Raw genomic sequence first — 21,108 nt, forward strand, 5'->3', positions numbered from 1 at the left:
TTCCTTTCTTTCTAATATATATTATAATGGCAAAACAAAATATATTTGGTGACTGCATTGTTTAAAACATTCTGTCTTAACTTCCCTTAGGGCCTAATTTACTTAGGTGGTTTTTTTCCCCCATTCTATGTCTATGGGGAAAAAAAGTAAATCAAGCTCCAACTTTAACAGGTACAGGGAAAAAAAACCCCCTTCTCCAATATATTCCTGCCATTTCTGCTTATTATTTCCAAGCCTTGATATTTTTCAGCCAGAACTAAATTCTGCATTTTCTAATGGTAAAATCCACTAGAACCTGTTTGATGTAAATATAATTCTAGTTCAAGCAGCACTCAATTTTCTATTAATCTTAGTAAGCCAAGCTTTATCCTACAGTACTAGACATTTGTTTCTCCCTCCTCTTGCATTCAGTTGCACTAGGATAGTGATGCTGCACCTAAGCTGTGAGAGCATTCATGACCAATTTTACAGGCACACAAAAGGTACAAATTGCACCTGAGACTGAGATATGTTCCAGCGGTGTAGCTGCTCACTAAGGGGCCGAGGCAATAAAATGCGCGGAAAGCAGGCGCTGAAAAGGGCGCCATGCTATACTCAAATTAGGGGGTCGCGCTCCAGGCAGGCGTTAATATCTGAGAGCACATTTTTTTTGCATTAAAGTGAATGAGTAATGTGCATTTGCATGTGATGAGCGCTGTTGCATTCACTCCGTGTTGGACGGGGGTTAGACGCTAATCCCCCTATTGCATTAGGGGGTGGATTAGTGCCTATTTAACCTGCGTCCGAGTGCGGGTTATACATTTTTGCTCGGCTGAGCACACTGTACTGCATCGGCCCCTAAGCTGGTGATTCTCGATATTTTGGCCTTTTATGGGACTTTTTGCGCAAAAAGCCCTTATCGCTGCCCTGGGACAGTGCTCCCTAAATTGTCCTAGTAACCCCACAGATTTTCAGATATCCCCAGTGAGTTTTAATTTGTCTACATTGAAGAAGCAGTCTTTGCAGATTTATCTCACACGTTTTATTTGTGGAGTGAGACCATCCCGCCACTGTCCTAAGGTTTGGAAGCACACCTGTGGTTTCAAAAGCTCGCGTGCTGTATTATAACATCCTTGGATGGTTCCCGCAAAGGTTCAGAAAGTATCACAATCTAGAAGGAATCCTGGGTTATATTCTAAAGAGGATTTTCCCCTCTTTTTTTCTTTTAGCAGACATCTTCCTTGGCCTTGAATAGTTAAACTTTTTTGTAAAGATTTGATTCTTTTCCACTGATAATTATGTCCTGTCCTACAAACCTGCCATCTAAAACCTAAACCAGATAAATCAATAGGTGGTAATATTCAGCCATTTATATGCAGAAAACACAGTTTTACAAGCGTAAATGCCTTGTTTCTTGCCTGAGGCACTTGTGCATAGCCTGATTTCACACATACTTTTTAAAACTTAAAAATCAGTGCTTTATCTGCACAAATTGTTCATTGTAAAATTACCATCTCACGCACATGTCATGGACGTGTGTAAGTTTACCTGGACTGAGGAGAGGCATTCCCGGGGGTGGAGTTGATGAGGGGGCTTGGACTTAGGTGCACAAATTAGGAAGTGTGATGGTGGTTTAGGTGGGACAGTTTTCAAAGTGAATATATATGCATAAGTTTGCTTGGAAATTTGGTGTATCTTATATGCATATTTGCTGACTTTCATAGATAGGATGTTACAAAATCACTCCCTTTGTGCGTGGTAGGTTTTCCCCCATAAGAACAAAAGTAGTTACCATACTGGGTCAAACCGAGGGTCCATCAAGCCTAGCATCCTGTTTCCAATAGTGGCCAATTCAGGCTACAAGTACATGGCAAGTACCCAAACATTTCATAGATCCAATGCTACTAATGCTAGTAATAATAGTGGTTATTCCCTAAGTTAACTTGATTAATAGCAGTTAATGGACTTCTCCTCCAGGAACTTATCCAAACCTTTTTAAGCCCTGCACTAACCACATCCCCTGGCAATAAATTCCAGAGCTTAATTGTGCGCTGAGTGAAAAAGAGTTTTCTCCGATTAGTTTTAAATGTGCTACATGCTAACTTCATGGAGTGCCCCCTAGTCTTTCTACTATCCGAAAGAGTAAATAACCAATTCACATCTACCCGTTCCAGACCTCTCATGATTTTAAACATCTCTATCATATCCCCCCTCAGCCATCTCTTCTCCAAGCTGAAAAGTCCTAACCTCTTTAGTCTTTCCTCATAGGGGAGCTGTTCCATCCCCTTTAACATTTTGGTCGCCCTTCTCTGTACCTTCTCCATAACAACTATATGTTTTTAAAGATGCGGCGACACAGCTAGATTAATCAGAAGTTTAATTTGAATGTTTTCTATTAAGCTCTTTATGATAGGTCCTCAAAATTAGGTGGTTGCATGTCAGCAGAATCCTCCCTTATCAGTTAATTTTGAAAGGCTCAATAATCATTTATAAAATGCTATATTTTCCAGTGTCTGCATTTCAAGCATCATGCTATGTGGCACTTCATTAGAGAATCTTTTTTGAAATATATTTGAAACTTCACTTGAATGAGCTTAAAATCCCCTATAATTTCTTCTTTTTCATCCTTATAGGAAAGTATTACCAGTAAATGGAAACGGTTTAGTGTATGGAAAGGGGACTCTCCCTTCCACACTTATTTACCATGAGGCTCAAAATTCATCATTATCATCATTGTTTTAACTTATTATCATGTTCAAGCACCTGTAGTATAAAGATTTTCCAAAATATAGAAGATACTGGTCATAAAGCAAAAAACACAGGGTATCCTTTTAATAAAAAAATACATTCTTCATGGGTAAAAAAACTTAAATAATAAGAATAATTTTAAAACCAATGAGAGATGAGCAGCTTTATTTTTTCCGTGTCTTTATTATCCCAGTTTTCTAACCTTTACAGATCTCCTCCCCATTGCTGATGGCATGCCCGGGTACCCTTGTTGGCTGAGACTTAACTCTGGCACTGCCACACAACTGGCAGGGATTACCATGGTGGTAGCAGGCACCTTCCCTCCCCCCTTTAGACTGTGGCACGTGGTATCTGTGGAGGATCCAAACCCTACTGATCAGGAGATTTGACCAAGAGTCTTCTGTGACACTTTCACAGCACTGTGGCCTAGCTACAAAGACAGCCCTGGTAATATTCTTTAGTAAGCAAGAATAGAAGTCACTTCAGGGGTGATTTTCAAAGGCATTTACACGCATAAACAAAAGTTTATATGAATAGATGCCTCCTTTTAAAACTGCATGGGGTTTGTGCACAGAATATGCACAAAACCCGATCTCACGCACACTTTTATGCACACAAAGAATAGGTATTGCAGGGGCGCAGGTTTCGGATTTATGTTCATACTTTTGCTTTTAAAAAGAGCATGTAAATTAACCCATACAAATTATAGCTGCAAAGAGCAGGTGCAACTTGTGTAGTTTGCGTGCATTATTTTGTATCATTTTCAAAGCAAATGTATGCACATAAGTTAATTTGAAAAAATTGGTGCAGTTTAGGCATTTTGGTATAAAATTCTTGCTACTTGGCCATCTCACCACAGAAAAAATGTGCATGACTACAGAAGTGTTTCTTACTATGACTGGGATAGTATCCTATGATTCAAAAATTACTTTGACTCTAAGTGATGTGACAAACTGAATGCCTGTCTTGGGTGCAGTGAAAAATATGTGATCGGTTCTTGGAAATTGCTCATAAAAATGTACATACGTTTCCTTAAGATTAAAAATAGAAAAGAAGAAAATTCAACAAGAAAGAAAGAACAGAGCTGGGAACTAAATCAGCATGCGCAAGCGATCTTCTTCCAAGACAAATTCAAACTATGCCTACTTTAGCTGTCTAAATATATAATTCTGAAAGGGTCTGATTTCCACACGTTTACAGGATCTCCCACAGGCAAAAGAATGGGTGATGTTTCAATAATAATTTGCAGTCACTAATCCAGGTCACTAAGAAAAGAAAACTCAAAAGCAGGAAAATGAGTTTCCCTAGGTAAATGAAAGCAAAATAATTTCTCCCAGACCCTTATGCTACGGTTTTGATAGGGCAGCTTCCTGAACAGACTAAGGAGACTCTGTGTACTCTTGTTGTTTCACTGGCTTAAGGAGCACTTCACCTGTCGATTAACATAGCACCTGTATAGTTTAAAGGTAGAATTACCTTTCTTTTTTCATGTTATCCTTTTGCTTAAGCGCTGACATTCGCTGGATCATTCCTACATAGAATTTGAAAGCCCTTAGGCCTGTAAAAGAGCACAAGGCTCATCAGCTCAATAGTGGACGAGGATGGGAATTAGTGACCGTTCTGAAAGCTTACGTTCGCTTGCTTTTTTTTTTTTTTGTTGTGCTGTTATAATCTGCTTGTCATTGCCTGTATAGTCCAGAAAGAGTTTGTTCAAAGTGTATAAAAGAAGCCTCATCAAAATAATAATTGCTTTTACTTTTAGCTTATTTTTATTATATTCTACTTAGCAGTACAAACTCAAATAGTTTCTTTAATCTGATGAATTATTCTTTTTTTTTGTCTGATAATGTTCAGTTATACATTCAGTACCTAAAGAGATTACGCTATTTGTGGTTTTATGAGTCTCAGTGGTAAAAAACAAAAAACCTAATAATTATAACTGTGTAGAAAGGAAGGGTTGTGGCCCCTTCATTGCCTCATTTCTCAGCTTTGAAACATTGATTTCTTCTGCTGATGCTGTGAGCCATATTTTCCTATGGTGTGCACGATATTTGCCACATGAAGTAGGGTGGTGGCTGAGACTTTGAAACTGCTGTGTGGTTTACCATGCCCCGTGCCCTCCAACAAACCTGTGCCTGTAGAAACCTTTCTAAAAACTGAAGCTTATTAACTCCCTCCAAGGAATAATACCTCCAGCTGAACAAGTGCAAACGGTAGTTCTTATTGTCCACCATTAATCCATAGCCAATAGTTGTGCAAGAATGGTCTACACCTGTGCATAAACACATTTATCAAACACACTACCATCCTTGGAAGAACTGGCTTAAGCAATTGCATTTCAGTTTAAATAGTTCTTTTCAATAGGAGAAATGGTTTTCTAACTTAAGCAAAATCATCGTTCCAGGGATGTATTGTAATTTGCAAGTTGGATCATTTAAGCTCACAAACTTCTTAGGCAGAAAGCAATCCAAAGCACAAGATCTGATCTACGTAGGAAACCTTCCCTTTGCCATAAAGTGAGAGGAAGCCCTTTGCACCTCTGACTCGTTGGTTTTAATTCTTACCTAAGAGCTGAAGTGTCTGGGTCCGGTGTTATGCAGCACTCCTTTCCAAGCAACATGAATAAAAGATCCTTTGGCGCATTGCTTTTCAAGAGACTACATTTCAGCTGACCTTCTTTTTATGAAGTGGCATCATCTTTGTTTCCTTGTGGTTAAAAGCATTTCTCCGTATTCTGGCACTCGCGCTCCGCCCACAGTGTTATGGGAAGTGAAAGCACCTACATGCTTTTCAATGTTTGGCTTGTTTTTTGAATTGAAATTTTCTTCCTTATATTCTTGACACTTCACCTCTTCACAGTCCTCTGTTTTCCTTCTTTCCTACATCTGTTCCCCCATGTTCTTAAACCTCCCCTGGATCCCAGCTCTTTTTGTATCTAGTTCTATTATTTCTATTCTTTACTAAAGTCCTTGAGGGTACTGTGCATTAAATTCAAGCTTTTCTTTTTCGTACATCTTCTCTTTAGGCCTGTCAGTCTCCTTTCCGTAAATGAAACTCTCCCGCTACATTTGACCCAGTACTTCATCTCTTGTCTCAGCCCTCTTTCCTAACTCCTCATCTTTCTCTCTCAGCAGCCTTTGAAACTGTAGACTGCTCTAATCTCATGTCTAAGTTCTCTTCTCCTGGAGGTAGATATTCAGAGATCAGCATCTACGTAAGTTAGCCAGACAAGACTTATCCGGCTGACTTACAGCACGGCTGTGCTGCTGAATATCTCTAAAGAAATGGCAGGTTAACAGGACAAGTCTTACCCAGCTAATTTTAGACCCGCTATTGGATCAGGTCTGACTTACCCAGTTAACAACCGGATAGGTCTGAATATCGGCCCTTATCCAGCTAAGAACTCCTCTCAGGAATGACCATTTCCCGCTCACATATTAGCCAGCTAAGTGTCGACTGCTGAATGGAGCCGGATGTTCAGCCGCTGCCACATATCCAGCTAAGTGGCGCTGAGTATTGGTATTTTTGGCACTGCTCCCTTTAGGTTCTCACCCTGCCTTTTCATCCATTCCTACTCTATTGTTGTTAACCATCCTAAGACCCCGATGTAATAAGCTGTGCAAGACTCTGTGCATATTAGCGCGCAGTTCTGCATACATTTACGCACACAGAACTGTACTCCTGATGTAGCTAGGGGTTTTACATAGAAAACATGTGCGCACAATCTGGCGTGGATTTGTGCATGCAGATTAGTGCTTCTGTATACAAATCCCATGTTAATCAAGGTATTATCTTTTATTCCCCAGTGCAGAAAGGTGGGTAAGCTATACTCGTGTTTCGTAATGCTGGAAATGTAACTCCTGATCAGAGGTGGAGTACAGTTTCTTGGGTTAGTGTTGGTCTATGGGACTGAACCTGGAGGTCATGGTGGACTCTGCATTATTGTGCATAAATCCTGGTTTGTTTTGTGCACATGACTTCTAGACAGAGTCAGCTTATACTCCTAACTTGTTTTGTTCGCACAGCTCTTAAGAGCACAACCTTTGCTTCTAATGCGGGTTTTCTGTGCAGAATACAAATTTAAGATCCCACTATATACATTTTTGTGCAGATATCTTTGTTCGTGCTTATTTTTTTTTACACCTGGTATGTTAGCTTTCTTTAGTGCAAGAATAAAGGTGTGCTGAACTGTAGTGCACATTGTTTACTCGTGCCTGGCCACGCTGGGTCCTAAATCGTTTTGTTTTGGTTTTTTCCTTCTTATCTGTTTGTGTGCCTCAAGGCCCTGTCTTGCATCCTGTACTGTTTTCTTATCTGTCTTACTGGCCTTGGCTCACGGAAGTGCTTGTTACTGTTTCACTGGAGACGCTCAGTTCTGTTCATCTCTCTCTGCTACATTTCATTTTATTTCTCTCTGTCTTCCTGATTGGATGCAGTCTTATTTTCCGTAGTTCTCTTTTGCCGTGCTAAGTCTTCTATTCTCTCTCTTCCCTTCGGTTTCCTGTTAGTTCTACTTCATTGCCTTTCTCATGTCCTGCAAAACAATCTGGATGTCATATTTGACTTGTCTCTTTCCTTTTTTATATATATTTGAATCTTTTTATTGAATACAAATAAACTTGGCATCCATTTCTTCCTTATGCTACCAAGCATTAAAATAGCATTTCATTTTTCCATCACTCCCTCCCCCCTTCCTTGTTCCCCGAGTATTAACATTGATACTGACCAGTCCTCCCTTATATCACTTAAGCACCTTTCTCCCACCCCACATTACCCCCAGCTACTTATCCCATCCTTTATAACCGTGGAGCCATCATACTATCAATAATTCACAAAAAGTTAAGAATCTCGCCTTTGGTGAAAGCATGGAAAAGACTGCATCCACTTGAAGTTGAACTTTTTTGTCTTACTGCTACATTTGTCTAAAAAGCTTGCTGTCTCTTTAAATTTAAAGGTTCACATATCTAAGCTCTGTTATAGTCAGGGAGGATAACTTTCAGAGAACTGTGCATGGCCCCATATACGCTGATATAAGGGGCCGCATAGAAGTATGCTCATATTTTAAAGTCTGCACACATACATCTGCACAGATTGTAAAGTATGCATATGTATTATAGAAAACATATACGTATGTGCTTGCTATTCGTGAACAGGTTCGTGTGTACGTGAACTCAGATGTGAGTGCACTTCTGCAAAATTGCAAATGAAAACACTCAAACTTCCGGTTCTTTCAGGGCAGGCTCATTCCAAGATGGCACCTGGCCCCCCGCAAGGCAGCCAAATTTCACCATCAGGGACGTGTCACAGCTTGCGTCCCTGGTAGTGTGGAATGAGCATTTATTTCCAATCCAGGGGGAAAGAAGGAACAACAGGCAGCTGAGGCAGGTGGAGTTTAATGGACGAGCTTTCTACCCCCATGGGGTAAGCACATTGTGGGAACTAGGAAGGTGGGAGTTAGGGGTGCATTAGTTGGAGACATTTGGAGGTTGGGATGGGGTGTGAGTGTGTTAAGGTTGGATTGGGGCAATTATGGTGTGGAGGTGGTGGGATTAGGAGCAATTGGAAGTTGGAGGTGGGTGATAGGATAGTTTATGGGCAATTGGAGGGGCTTATGGGATGGGGTAAGGTTGTGGATGGGGTGCAAGGGGGCTAATGTAGGCTAATGATAGGGCAAGAGGCATTATACATATATGAATGCGAATGCTGTAACTGGTGTCAAGGTTTTGCCTGCTATGTAGCCTCCCTGTGCTATGGTTTTGCCTGCTATGTAGCCTCCCTGTGCCATGGTTTTGCCTGCTGCGCAGCCTCTCCTCCACCAGGGGTCCTTGGCGAGCCCTGCTCCCAGCTGCACAAGTCACCACTTTACTGATCACTTGATGCCTCAGACCTACTTAACCCAGCCTGTCCAGTCCCTTGGTGCCTCTTCATTGAGTCACCTTGGCTCCTTGGCCACCTTCTTCTCACTATTCTACCTTGCCTTGTGGCCTACCCAGGCTTCCTGCCTTGCCTTGTGGTCTCGCTTGGCCTCTTGTCTTGCTCTGTGGCCATTCTTGGCTCCCTGTCCTACTTTGTAGCCTTCCAAGCTTCCTTGCCTTGCTCTGTGACCGCCTGGGCCTCTCCTACCTGCTTTGTGGCCTCCGGACCTACTAGAGTTACCTTGCTCAGTTGGACTTTCTTGTTCCCTATTGCCTGTCTAATCATGTCCATGTCTAGACCTATCCCTGTTTTTCCGTGTCCGGTCCAGTCCTATGTTTTCTCAGGCCCTTGCCTCTGGGCCTGGCCTTGTCCACAACTCAGCCTTGTCTCCAGCCCAGTCTGTACCTGAACCCAGCTCCCAGCCTGTACCTGGACCCAGCTCTCAGCCTGTGCTTGACTCCAGCTATGATGTTTAGCGGGACCTGCTGGTCCCCAGAACCCAAGGGCTCAACCTGGGGGGAGAAGGTGCTGATTAGGTAGAAAATCAGCTCTATTCTTGCCCTGTAGTCCTATACTGCTTCTGCAGGGATGCTTCCTGACTCTAGCCTGCCAGACCATGACAATTGGTTTATATTACATTAATGTCTTGATCAGTGGACATGTGTTGCTAAAGTATTATACTGAAAGAGTTAAATACTAGGTTAGGATAAAAGGGACTACCTTAGACAAAGATCATAAGTATAACAAAGGTCCAAGGGAAATAACATCCTCAGGGACCTATTTCAGGTTTTATTGCTGGCCCCTCTGGCAGAGCAGAACAGAGTCTCTGTTCCAGAAAGGAGAGAAATGGGCCAGTTCTCCATGTAAACTTACAGCCCAAAGCTGTAGGCTGACTGTTGTCTCAGATTCCTGCCTTTTAAATGACCAAAAAGGAGGCATCTGATCACACCATGCCTACAGTATAGTTTGTTTCCCAATCAAATAGTCCTTCCTAATGAAAAGATTGAGTCCCTTTCCCTTTGTTTAAAGAGGCATTGACTTCAACAAGCACCCTCTCTGCCATCATAACCACTAACTGACCCTCCAAAGATGGAAGATAATGATGTATGTTATTCCAGAAACATTTTGTGACTGGGCATAACCAAAAATAATGTCCCAGTGTTTCCCCATCTTTCTGACAATTGCGACAATGCTCAGACTCCAAAAAACCCGTTTTATAAAGCCGTTTTGGAGGCCCTAGCCAAAAACTTGCACTGCACTTCCCTCAAGCAAGCATTTCCTGTCAGCTGGCAAAAAATGTAGACAGTAACAAAATTGTCATATCAACTTGCAATTCATTACACCATTTAACTAAAAAGATTCATAATCGCCATTATCCCCAGACTCCCCTAATCTTTCACATTCCTCAGTCTGAAAAAAATCTCTCGACTTTAGTCTGAAACTCCTCCTTTCGATTCACCCAGGAGTTCTAGGGCCTCCCCCATTTACTATGTATTCCCACCCTAATGGTAGGGGTTGGGGGTGGGAACGCGATGATTGTAGTATACTGAGTGTGTGGAATCCGGAAGGTTCCTTCTGGGGAGGTTTTATATAGTAATATACTAATGACGGCAGAAAAGACCAAAATGGTCCATCTAGTCTGCCCAGCAAGCATCCCAAGGTAGTAACTGCCGCTCCTTTCAGGTTACCCCCACGTTTCTCTTAAGGGTAGTAACTGCCGCTCCATGCAGGTTACCTCTCTAGCCTTTAGGGATCCACAGTGTTTATCCCATGCCCCTTTGAAATCTTTCACAGTTTTAGTCTTCACTTCTTCTGGAAGGGCATTCCAGGCATCCACCACCCTCTCAGTGAAGAAATATTTCCTGACGTTGGTTCTAAGTCTTACTCCCTGGAGTTTCAAATCGTGACCCCTAGTTCTACTAAATTGTTTCAAATGGAAAAGGTTTGTTGACGACCATGGATCATTAAAACCTTTCAAGTATCTGAAGGTCTGTATCATATCATCCCTGCTCCTCCTCTCCTCCAGAGTATATATAGTCAGCTTCCTCCAGAGTATATATAGTCAATCTCTCCTCATAAGTTATTCGATGGAGTCCACCCACCATTTTGGTCGCCCTTCTCTGGACCACCTCCATCCTGTCTCTGTCTCCTTTGAGATACAGTCTCCAGAACTGAACACAGTACTCCAGGTGAGGCCTCACCAAGGACCTGTACAAAGGGATTATCACTTCCCTTTTCTTACTAGTTATTCCTCTCTCTATGCAGCCTAGCATTCTTCTGGCTTTGGCTATCACCATGTCACACTGCTTCGTCGACTTCAGGTTGTTAGACACTATCACCCCAAGGTCTTTCTCCTGCTCCATGCATATCAGCCCTTCCCCTCCCTCCCCCCCCCCCCCCCCCCCCCCCCCCACCAATGAATACAGTTCTTTAGGATTACCACACCCCAGATGCATGACTCTGCACTTCTTGGCATTGAATCCCAGCTGCTATATCTTCAACCAGCTTCCTTAAATCCTGTCCCACTCTCTGTACTCCTTCTGGTGTGTTCACTCTGTAGCAGATGTTAGTATCATCTGCAAATAGACAAACTTTACCTTCTATCCCGTCTGCAATGTCACTCACGAAGATGTTGAACAGAACCAGTCCCAACACCGATCCCTGTGGCACTCCACTTAACACCATTCTCTCTTCAGAGTAGGTTCCATTTACCATCACTCATTGTCTTCTATCCGTCAACCAGTTTGTATCCACGCCAACACCTTGGAGCTGACTCTCAAGCTTCTCATTTTGTTGATAAGTCTTCTATGTGGGACTGTAAGTAAATCTTTACTAAAATCCAAGTAAATTACATCGAACGCTCTTCCCTGATCCAGTTCTCTAGTCACCCACTCAAAGAAATCAATTAGATTCATCTGACAGGACCTTCCCTGGTGAATCCATGCTGCTTCTGATCGAGCAACCCATCGGATTTTAGATAGTTCACTATCCTTTCCTTTAGCAGAGTCTCCATTAATTTTCCCACCACCGAGGTGATGCTAACTGGCCTGTAGTTTCCAGCCTCTTCTCTGCTTCGACTCTTGTGAACCGGGACCACCACCACTCTTCTCCAGTCACTACACCCTTTTCCAGGAATCTATTGAACAAGTCACACAGTGGACCTGCCAGCACATCTCTGAGTTCCCTCAGTTTTATTGGGTGAACCTCATCAGCTCCATGGCTTTGTCCACTTTCAGTTTTCTTAGCTCTTCCCATACATTATCTTCCATAAATGGCGTTTCATCTACTTCACCCTCTTCTACAGTTTTGATAACGTGACAGTCCTTCTCCAGGTCTTCTTTAGTGAACACTGAACTGGAGTATTTGTTAAATATTTCTGCTAATTCATCATCTCTCTCCGCCCATTGATTCTTATCCCCTTTCAATTTCACTGTACCACTACGTACCTTTCTCCTTTCTCTGATATATCTGAAAAATGTTTTGTCAACTTGCTTTATCTCCTTGGCAATCCTTTCCTCTGCCTGACCTTTTGCTTTCTTGATTACTTTTTTCATCTCCCTCAGTTTTGCCAGATAATCCTCCCTGTGTTCCACTTTTTGGGATCCTTTATATTTCTTAAAAGCTGCTTATTTTGCTTTTATTACATCAGCCACCTCCTTTGTGAACCAGATTGGATTCTTATTTCTCTTACTTTTGTTTACTTTTCTAACATATAATTTGTTGCTTTTGTAATTGCTCCTTTTAGTTTGGCCCACTGTTGTTCAACCTCTCCCATTTTCTCCTAGTTTTCAAGTTCTGCCTCCAGATATTTCTCCATTTCTACAAAGTCTGTTTTTTAGAAGTTTAAAACTCGGGTCTTTGTGACACTTCTCCGGATCCTATTTGCAATATCAAACCATACTGTTTGATGATCACCGGTGTTGACGTGGGCATGCACTCGGACATTAGAGACAACCCCATTAGTGAGCACTAGGTCAAGTATAAGTCCCTCACTCATGGGTTCCATTACCAATTATTTGAACAGAGCGCCTTGCAGGGCAACTACTATCTCTCTACTTCTGTTAGATTCTGCAGAAGGGATTCTCCAGTCCACATCCGGCAGATTAAAGTCACCGACAATCAACACTTCCCCCTTATTTCCCACCTTTATAATGTCCTTGATCAGATCTCTGTCTAGTTCTTCTGTTTGAGTCTGAGGCCTGTACATCACTCAAAAAAAATGGATGTACCGTCATCTTTTTTTAGGATGGCCCATAATTCTTCTTCTCTATCCCACTTTCCTTACAGTTCAGTTGCTTGGATATTATTTTTGACATAAAGTGCTACTCCTCCCCCTTTTTTGTCCTTTCTGTCATTCCTTAACAAGTTATAGCCCAGTAAGGCCGTATCCCAGTCATGAGAATCCGAGAACCATGTCTCCGTGACAGCAACAATGTCCAAGTCTGCCTCCACCATTAAGGCCTGCAGGTCTAGGATTTTATTTATTTATTTATTTATTTATTTATTTATATATAGGCTTTTCTATGCCGACATTCGTAAAGCACATCATGCCGGCTTACATTGAACTGAAAAGGAGGAAAATACAATGAACAGAGTAACATATCATAGTTAAAAAACATTATATGGTTATATATAAGAAAATATAAAACATTATATGGTTATATATAATAACATGAAAGAACTGATAAGTAGGGTAGAAAAAAAGAAAAGGTATAAAGAGAAAAATAAAAATATTTTATTGCCCAAACTGCGAGCATTTGTAGTTATAACTTTCCAATTTTTCTCCCTTGCTATGTTGCGCTTCCTAGGAACCTTTTCTGTTTTTTTGAGCTGATTGCTTATGTTAATTTTACTTTGCATGTCCGTCACAGGTCTTATTCTGCCAGAACCTACTGTTATCCAATTGATTCTGGGTGTCTGATAACTCTGGGTGTCTGATAACTCTGTGGGAGTGGGGGTTGAGGTACAGGTTGCTGTAAACTTGGGGAAGGTGGGTGCCTGATTGTCACGTGTCTAGTTCTACATGAGCCCACTTGTAAAACAATTTTTTACTGGGATTTCGTAACAGCTGTGGGAGATGGGTGACAGATGGATGTTTCAAGGAAGGGGAGGTTAATTGAATCCTTGCCAATTGCTCCCTTAGATGGATCAGCTCCATTTTAATTTTAGACAGCTAAAGGGAAAAGGGACAACCCTCGGTTCTCCAAATGATAGGCCTTGGGACGTAAGCACCACAATTGTTGCATTGAGTTAAGCCATTCTCTCTGATTAAATAAATCCTAAAGATAAGGTATGGTTAGTCCCTAGCAAAGATTTTTAATAGATATTTGAACTAAGAACTGAAAGTATGTGGTATCCAGTAAAGATTAATAGGTAGAATATGCAAACCAATTTTTACAAGCAATATGACAGTATATCAATGCTGTACATTTAATTTGTTAGTGCTTATGCTGTTTCCTGTTTTCTTCATTTGGATCCCTTTTCATTTTTGAAAGATATTCTTTTGGCTAGAATAGCCTCTCTCACCTCACCTCTTAACCATGCCAGGAGTCATTTGGCTTTCCTTCCAGCTTTTCTAATTCATGGAGTACATCTGGTCTGGGCTTCCAAAATGGTATTTTTAAACAGTGCCCATGCCTGATGTAAACTCTTAACCTGAAGACTGGAAGGTGGCGAATGTAACCCCAATATTTAAAAAGGGCCCCAGGGGCGATCCGGGAAACTACAGACCTGTTAGCCTGACTTCAGTGCCAGGAAAAATAGTGGAAAGTGTTCTAAACATCAAAATCACAGAACATATAGAAAGACATGGTTTAATGGAACAAAGTCAGCATGGCTTTACCCAGGGCAAGTCTTGCCTCTCAAATCTGCTTCACTTTTATGAAAGAGTTAATAAACATGTGGATAAAGGTGAACCGGTAGATGTAGTATACTTGGATTTTCAGAAGGCATTTGACAAAGTTCCTCATGAGAGTCTTCTAGGAAAAGTAAAAAGTCATGGGATAGGTGGCGATGTCCTTTCATGGATTACAAACTGGCTAAAAGACAGGAAACAGAGAGTAGGATAAAATGGACAATTTTCTCAGTGGAAGGGAGTGAGCAGTGGAGTGCCTCAGGGATCTGTATTGGGACCCATACTTTTCAATATATTTATAAATGATCTGTAAAGAAATACGACGACTGAGATAATCAAATTTGCAGATGACACAAAATTGTTCAGAGTAGTTAAATCACAAGCGGATTGTGATAAATTGCAGGAAGACCTTGTGAGACTGGAAAATTGGGCATCCAAATGGCAGATGAAATTAATGTGGATAAGTGCAAGGTGATGCATATAGGGAAAAATAACCCATGCTATAGTTGCACAATGTCATGTTCCATATTAGGAGCTACCACCCAGGAAAGAGATCTAGGTGTCATAGTGGATAACACATTGAAATCGTCGGTACAGTGTGCTGCAGCAGTCAAAAAAGCAAACAGAATGTTGGGAATTATTAGAAATTGAATGATGAATAAAACGGAAAATGTCATAATGCCTCTGTATCGCTCCATGGTGAGACCGCACCTTGAATACTGTGTACAATTATGGTCACCACATCTCAAAAAAGATATAATTGCGATGGAGAAGGTTCAGAGAAGGGCGACCAAAATGATAAGGGGAATGGAACAGCTCCCCTATGAGGAAAGACTAAAGAGGTTAGGACTTTTCAGCTTGGAGAAGAGACGGCTGAGGGGGGATATGATAGAGGTGTTTAAAATCATGAGAGGTCTAGAACGGGTAGATGTGAATCGGTTATTTACTCTTTCGGATAATAGAAAGACTAGGGGGCACTCCATGAAGTTAGCATGTGGCACATTTAAGACTAATCGGAGAAAGTTCTTTTTCACTCAATGCACAATTAAACTCTGGAATTTGTTGCCAGATGATGTGATTAGTGCAGTTAGTATTGCTGTGTTTAAAAAAGGATTGGATAAGTTCTTGGAGAAGTCCATTTCCTGCAATTAATTAAGTTGACTTAGAAAATAGCCACTACTATTACTAGCAACAGTAGCATGGATGCTGGGCTTGATGGATAAACACTGTGGGTCCATCAAGTCTAGAGGATGTGGGATAAACACTGTGGGTCCATCAAGTCTAGAGGACGTGAATAAAGAAGAGGCAGGAAAACACTACACGGAGCGGCAGTAGCCACAGATGCATTCACGGAGCAGGATGCTAGTGGCCAGTGGTTGGTGTTCCACCTTCACGGAGCGGAAAGATGGAGGGCTGCCATCTCCAAATAAAAAAAAAACCCAGGGGTGGGTAAGAGTATGGGGTAAGGGTGTGGCCTGCTTGTTGCAGCAGTTGCTACCCCTAATTGAGCTGGACGTTCACTTGGATGCAGATCCGGCGCTGCTCTCTACCTTGGTGGTGGGGTGGAGGGGAATTAGGGCTGGAGGGTACTGCAAGCCAATAGTAACAGGTGGGTGAGAGAAAAGGATTAAAAAGATAAAAAAAAGATAAAGTGCGTAGCTTGCTGGGCAGACTGGATGGGCCGTTTGGTCTTCTTCTGCCGTCATTTCTATGTTTCTATGATGGACCCTTGGTCTGACCCAGTATGGCAAGTTCTTATGTTCTTATGTTTGCAGTTTGCATCAGGCATGGACAGGGTGTATTTGCATTAACCTTTACAGTTGCTTCTTTTAATTTTTCCTAAGTATTTTCCTTATTTTATCAGTCTCCCTTTTGAAAGTTAAATGCTTTTGCAGTAGATTACCTTAATGTTTTCCCTCCAAGTATCAAGTCAAATTTGATCATGTTATGATTACTATTGCCAAGTGGCCCCTGAACATCATTACCTCTCTCACCAAATCATGTGTTCTACCAAGAATTAGGTCTAAAATAGCTCTCCCTCTTGTTGGTTCTTGTACCAGCTGCTACATAAAGAAGTCATTTAGTTCATTGAGAAACCTTACCTCCTTAGCATGTCCTGATGTGACATCTACCTAGTGAATAATGGGGTAATTGAAATCACCCATTATTATTTTTTTAGGTTCCCTAATTTCTTAAGTATACTGTCTTGTTTTCTTTCGGCCTTTTAGGATACCCATCGCGTGTTTAAATTTAATTAATTTCTTAGCACCTAAAATGTAATTTTTATGTTCTTTTAATGGATTTTAGATGCTACTATATTTAATTTATGATTTGTATTTCTTTTATGTTATCAATTGTAAACCGTTGTGATGGCTTGCCGATGTGACGGTATATAAAAATAATAAACCATAATTTCTATTACCACTTCATTGTTTGTCTGTACATTCTGGCCAGGTGGACGGTAGTACAACTTCACTGTTATTCTATTCCCCTTTTCAAATGGAATTTCTATTTATTTATTTTTTTTTAAATCATTTATATCTTGCATAATCAAAAAATATCTGAGCGGGTAACAAGTAAACATACATTATCTTAAAACAAAAAAATGTAAAATCAATTAACCTACTAGCAATTAAAAAACATAAGACTCATAAATAAAATAATAATCCATAAAGGTAGTACCAGTTCCCTTTGTTTCCTGCAGAACTTTTATCCTGATGAACTCTATGCCCTCTTTAACATATAGCGCTACCCCTCCATCAATCTGATCCATCCTATCATTGCAATATAATTCGGAAATGACGGTGGATAAAGACCCAAATGGTCCATCCAGTCTGCCCAGCAAGCTGCCTGCGTGAAGAATGCTGCTCCGTGCAGGTTATCTCAGCCCACCAGCACCACCTTCTCGTACGTGTAATAACGTCTCAGGAATGGCATGCAAGCCCAAATGGTAAAGGGAGATCTTGGGCATTGCCTCAGATTTACTAAGGCTTTTCTTCCATTCTCTGTCAGGGGGAAAAATGAAGTCCTTAGATTGTAAGCTCTCTGGGAATAGGGAAATACCCACAGTCTCTGTAGTATGGATTTAAAACATTATTATTTCACTGATTCTTTTTTTTATAATCAAAGATTTTTTTATTAAGAGCATAAGCGTTTTGGCCTTTACATAAAATATGGCACAAAACTTTCCATTTAACAAATGCAATTTCCCCATCTCTTTTTCCATCTGAGGAACAGGGAAGGAATCTTAGGGCCTGGTTCATCAAGGCATTTTCCCATAGACAGAGAATGGGAGGATGCCTTCGTGACTCAGGCCCTTAGTGATTTTGTTTAGCTGCCAAACAAATTACAGAGATTTTTTGTGATGATAATGCTGCTTTACGATGCAATGAAGGACTAACCCCCAAATTTATTGAGACTCTATAAGCTTGTTTCTTTATGAATAATTTAACCATCGAAGCTACAGAAAATTAATGCAGAGATATACCATTATATTTAAGAACATAAGAAATTGCCATGCTGGGTCAGACCAAGGGTCCATCAAGCCCAGCATCCTGTTTCCAACAGAGGCCAAACCAGGCCACAAGAACCTGGCAAGCACCCAAAAACTAAGAAGATCCCATGCTACTGATGCAATTAATAACAGTGGCTATTCCCTAAGTAAACTTGATTAATAGCAGTTAATGGACTTCTCCTCCAAGAACTTATCCAAACCTTTTTTGAACCCAGCTACACTAACTGCACTAACCACATCCTCTGGCAACAAATTCCAGAGCTTTATTGTGTGTTGAGTGAAAAAGAACTTTCTACGATTAGTCTTAAATGTGCTACTTGCTAACTTCATGGAGTGCCCCCTAGTCCTTCTATTATTCGAAAGTGTAAATAACTCATTCACATCTACTCGTTCAAGCCTCTCATGATCTTAAAGACCTCTATCATATCCCCTACACATCTCAGATTTAGCAAAGAAGTTTAACAAAAACATTGCCTCTTGCAGGGAAGCTCATCATTTATTGGAATAATGTTACAGAAACTCTTTATTTTATGGTTGATAGTAATAGCTTTTCTTGTGGACTTCAGGACTTTAAAAGTTGAATGAAGCCTTAGTCCCTTTTCTTGTATTTTGTTGTATGAGCAGATGTATTTTATGATAGTTTAAAATACAGAAACCACTTTCCGTTGGTAGATTATCAGCACTAAATATGCATGCAAGATCGTGATATGAGTAGCATGCTGATAATACACACACAGTAGCTTAATATAAGAAAACATGAGCATTGCCTAGCACAATGTTGTTATTCAATTTGCCCTGTTGAATAATGTGATATTTAATGAAAAAGCTCTGCTGTCACTAAACCTCTAGTTGTTCCCCCATCATTGTTTCTGGTTTTACACTCCCACTGTGTAATCCTGATTTATCTAGTTCTAGCATTTTTGTTGCACAGTAATGGGTAATCTATTGGTGTCAGTTGTTTTAGTTACTATATTCATTTAGGAAATAGCTGTAGTATTTGGAATGTTGTATGCATTATTGCAATCATGTTCAGAATATAGTAATTACTTTGATGCTGAGGTTAACCTAGCAAGTATATTCCAGATAGTAAGGGAATAGGTATACATACAAGCAATAATTCTCTTAGATTATGCAGATGATGAAGAACTGTAACTGCTAGCTTAGGGGTAGACTTTAAAAGGTGCGTGCGCTTCCCGGCGCGCACACATGGACACGCCCATTTTATAATATGCTTGCGGTATTTTATCATCCATGCGCGCATTGGCAGACGGCACGCATGGGGGGAGGCAAATTTTATGATTATGCACGGCGACGCAATCGGGCCTCCCCGAGTTTCCTACTCCCCAACCCATACCCCCTCCCTCTTCCCCTCTCCTCCCCACCCCCTAAACCCTTTCTCCTACCTCTCCTTTTTTTTGTTTTGTTGCTTACTGCTCTGTTGCAGTAGAAGCAACTTGCGTGCACCGGCCGACTGCCAGCGCCCACTTCCCCGGGCCTTGCATGCGCCGCGTGCGTTTTCAAGGGGCCCAGCCGCGCGCACGGCCGATTAAAAATTCAGCCATTAGTGTGTTTGCCTCTAAATTTTGCTGTTTGTGCTGAGATGAAAAAGAGGACTGCATGTTAAAGAGAAGGCACTGCTTGATGCATAAAAAAATGTTTGTTGTGATTATTGAAGGAAAAAGATGCATTGTGGCTCTTGGATGAAAGAGGAAAATTGTTATAAAAGCATCTGAAAAAGGCTTGGAAACTACTCTGCTTCCTTTCTCATCTTGTGGGATTTCTCACGTGCACATTTATTGTTCTATTATTAAGTATATGTAGATATGGAATAAAGGTAGAATCTGTGCTCCAGGTTCACCTAGTTCCTGCTGGGGAAAGAGAATTAATTTCTCACATAGTTATGGTTATTTCACTTTCTGAACGTGATTATCCACAATCTAAAATTGCTATAGTTTTATTATCATTATTATTATTATTATATTAAAATACATTACAATGTGTTTTTAGCGCTTTTTTAAAGAAGGACTTTTCACAGAGGTTTCTCAATTCATTTGTTACGGAGTTCCAGAGGATGGGGGCCTCAAGGAAAATGTGCATTCTCTAGTGAGTCTTATCAAGATGGACTACTTTAGGAGAAGGGATGTCCAGGAGTGCCTGCAAGAGAATCTGAATGATCTGGTGGGAGCGTGGATTTTTAACACAGATGAAATCCAAGGGGAGTGAATGTTATCAATAGAGGCGTGTGCAATTATGGCCAGTTTATATTGAATACGATATAGTATCGGAAGTCAATGGAGTACAGAGGTGATGAGGTCATGAACTGGAGCCTAGCTGCTGAATCTGAATGATCTGTAGTGGGCGGATAGTAGAAGCTGGGAGGCCAGTGAGGAGAGAATTACAATAATCGATGCTAGAAAATAGGAGAGATTGTAGGACAGAATAAAAGTCAATAGGATTGAGGAGAGGTTTGAGGTGTCAGAGGAATCTTAATTTGTCAGAGGAAGATTGAGTAATTGTTCTAACTTGTTCACGCAATGAAAGAGCAGGGTCAATGATAACTGTGAAGTTACATACCTTTTGAGAGAACGAAATAGTATGATTATTAAATTGGAAATTAGTCGGTGTGTGGGACTGATAAGATAATTTCAGTTTTGGAAATACTGAGTGCTAAGCCACTCTTAGGACTGGATTTACTAACACCGCCAGGCTCTTTGAATCCCGCGGTAACGAGGGTGGTCCTGCGATAGCCGGCAGCGATTGCACCTCTGCGGTGGTCTTTTCTTTGCCTTTCTCTTTTTTACCTAGCCGGGCCGACATACCCCAACCAAGCACACAGTCAAGTAGTCTTTTTCCCGCAGCTGGTGATAATTACAGCATGGGAATGGATGCAGATGGGGGTGAAGAGGACTCGAGAGAGGAAGCCTACATCCCTTTTACTGTACTAGCCCTGACCCCTAAAATCCTGCTGACTACTCTAGATTTTTTTTTTTTACATAGCAGCAGCAAGCTACGCAGTTATCGGATCCTGGCATGCGCTTGTATGTGATTCTAATTTAAAGACGCTGTACCGGTGCCTGCCCATGGCCCGCCCCTTTTT

At 41.1% G+C, this 21,108-nt stretch overlaps 2 protein-coding genes across 7 annotated transcripts in view; one reads left to right on the forward strand and one right to left on the reverse strand.

Annotated features, from left to right (window-relative positions):
• GPR183 (G protein-coupled receptor 183) overlaps positions 1-5,406 on the reverse strand; it is a 37,636-nt gene extending 32,230 nt beyond the window's left edge. The window contains exon 1 of the mRNA XM_029604492.1: positions 5,292-5,406. Coding sequence (XP_029460352.1) covers positions 5,292-5,347 — 56 coding nt within the window. The 5' untranslated portion in view covers positions 5,348-5,406. The remainder of the gene's footprint in view (positions 1-5,291) is intronic.
• UBAC2 (UBA domain containing 2) overlaps positions 1-21,108 on the forward strand; it is a 377,581-nt gene that overhangs the window by 162,026 nt on the left and 194,447 nt on the right. The gene's annotated exons all lie outside the window — the stretch shown is intronic.

This window comes from Rhinatrema bivittatum, chromosome 5 (genome assembly GCF_901001135.1).
Source record: "Rhinatrema bivittatum chromosome 5, aRhiBiv1.1, whole genome shotgun sequence".
NCBI classification, from domain to species: domain Eukaryota; kingdom Metazoa; phylum Chordata; class Amphibia; order Gymnophiona; family Rhinatrematidae; genus Rhinatrema; species Rhinatrema bivittatum.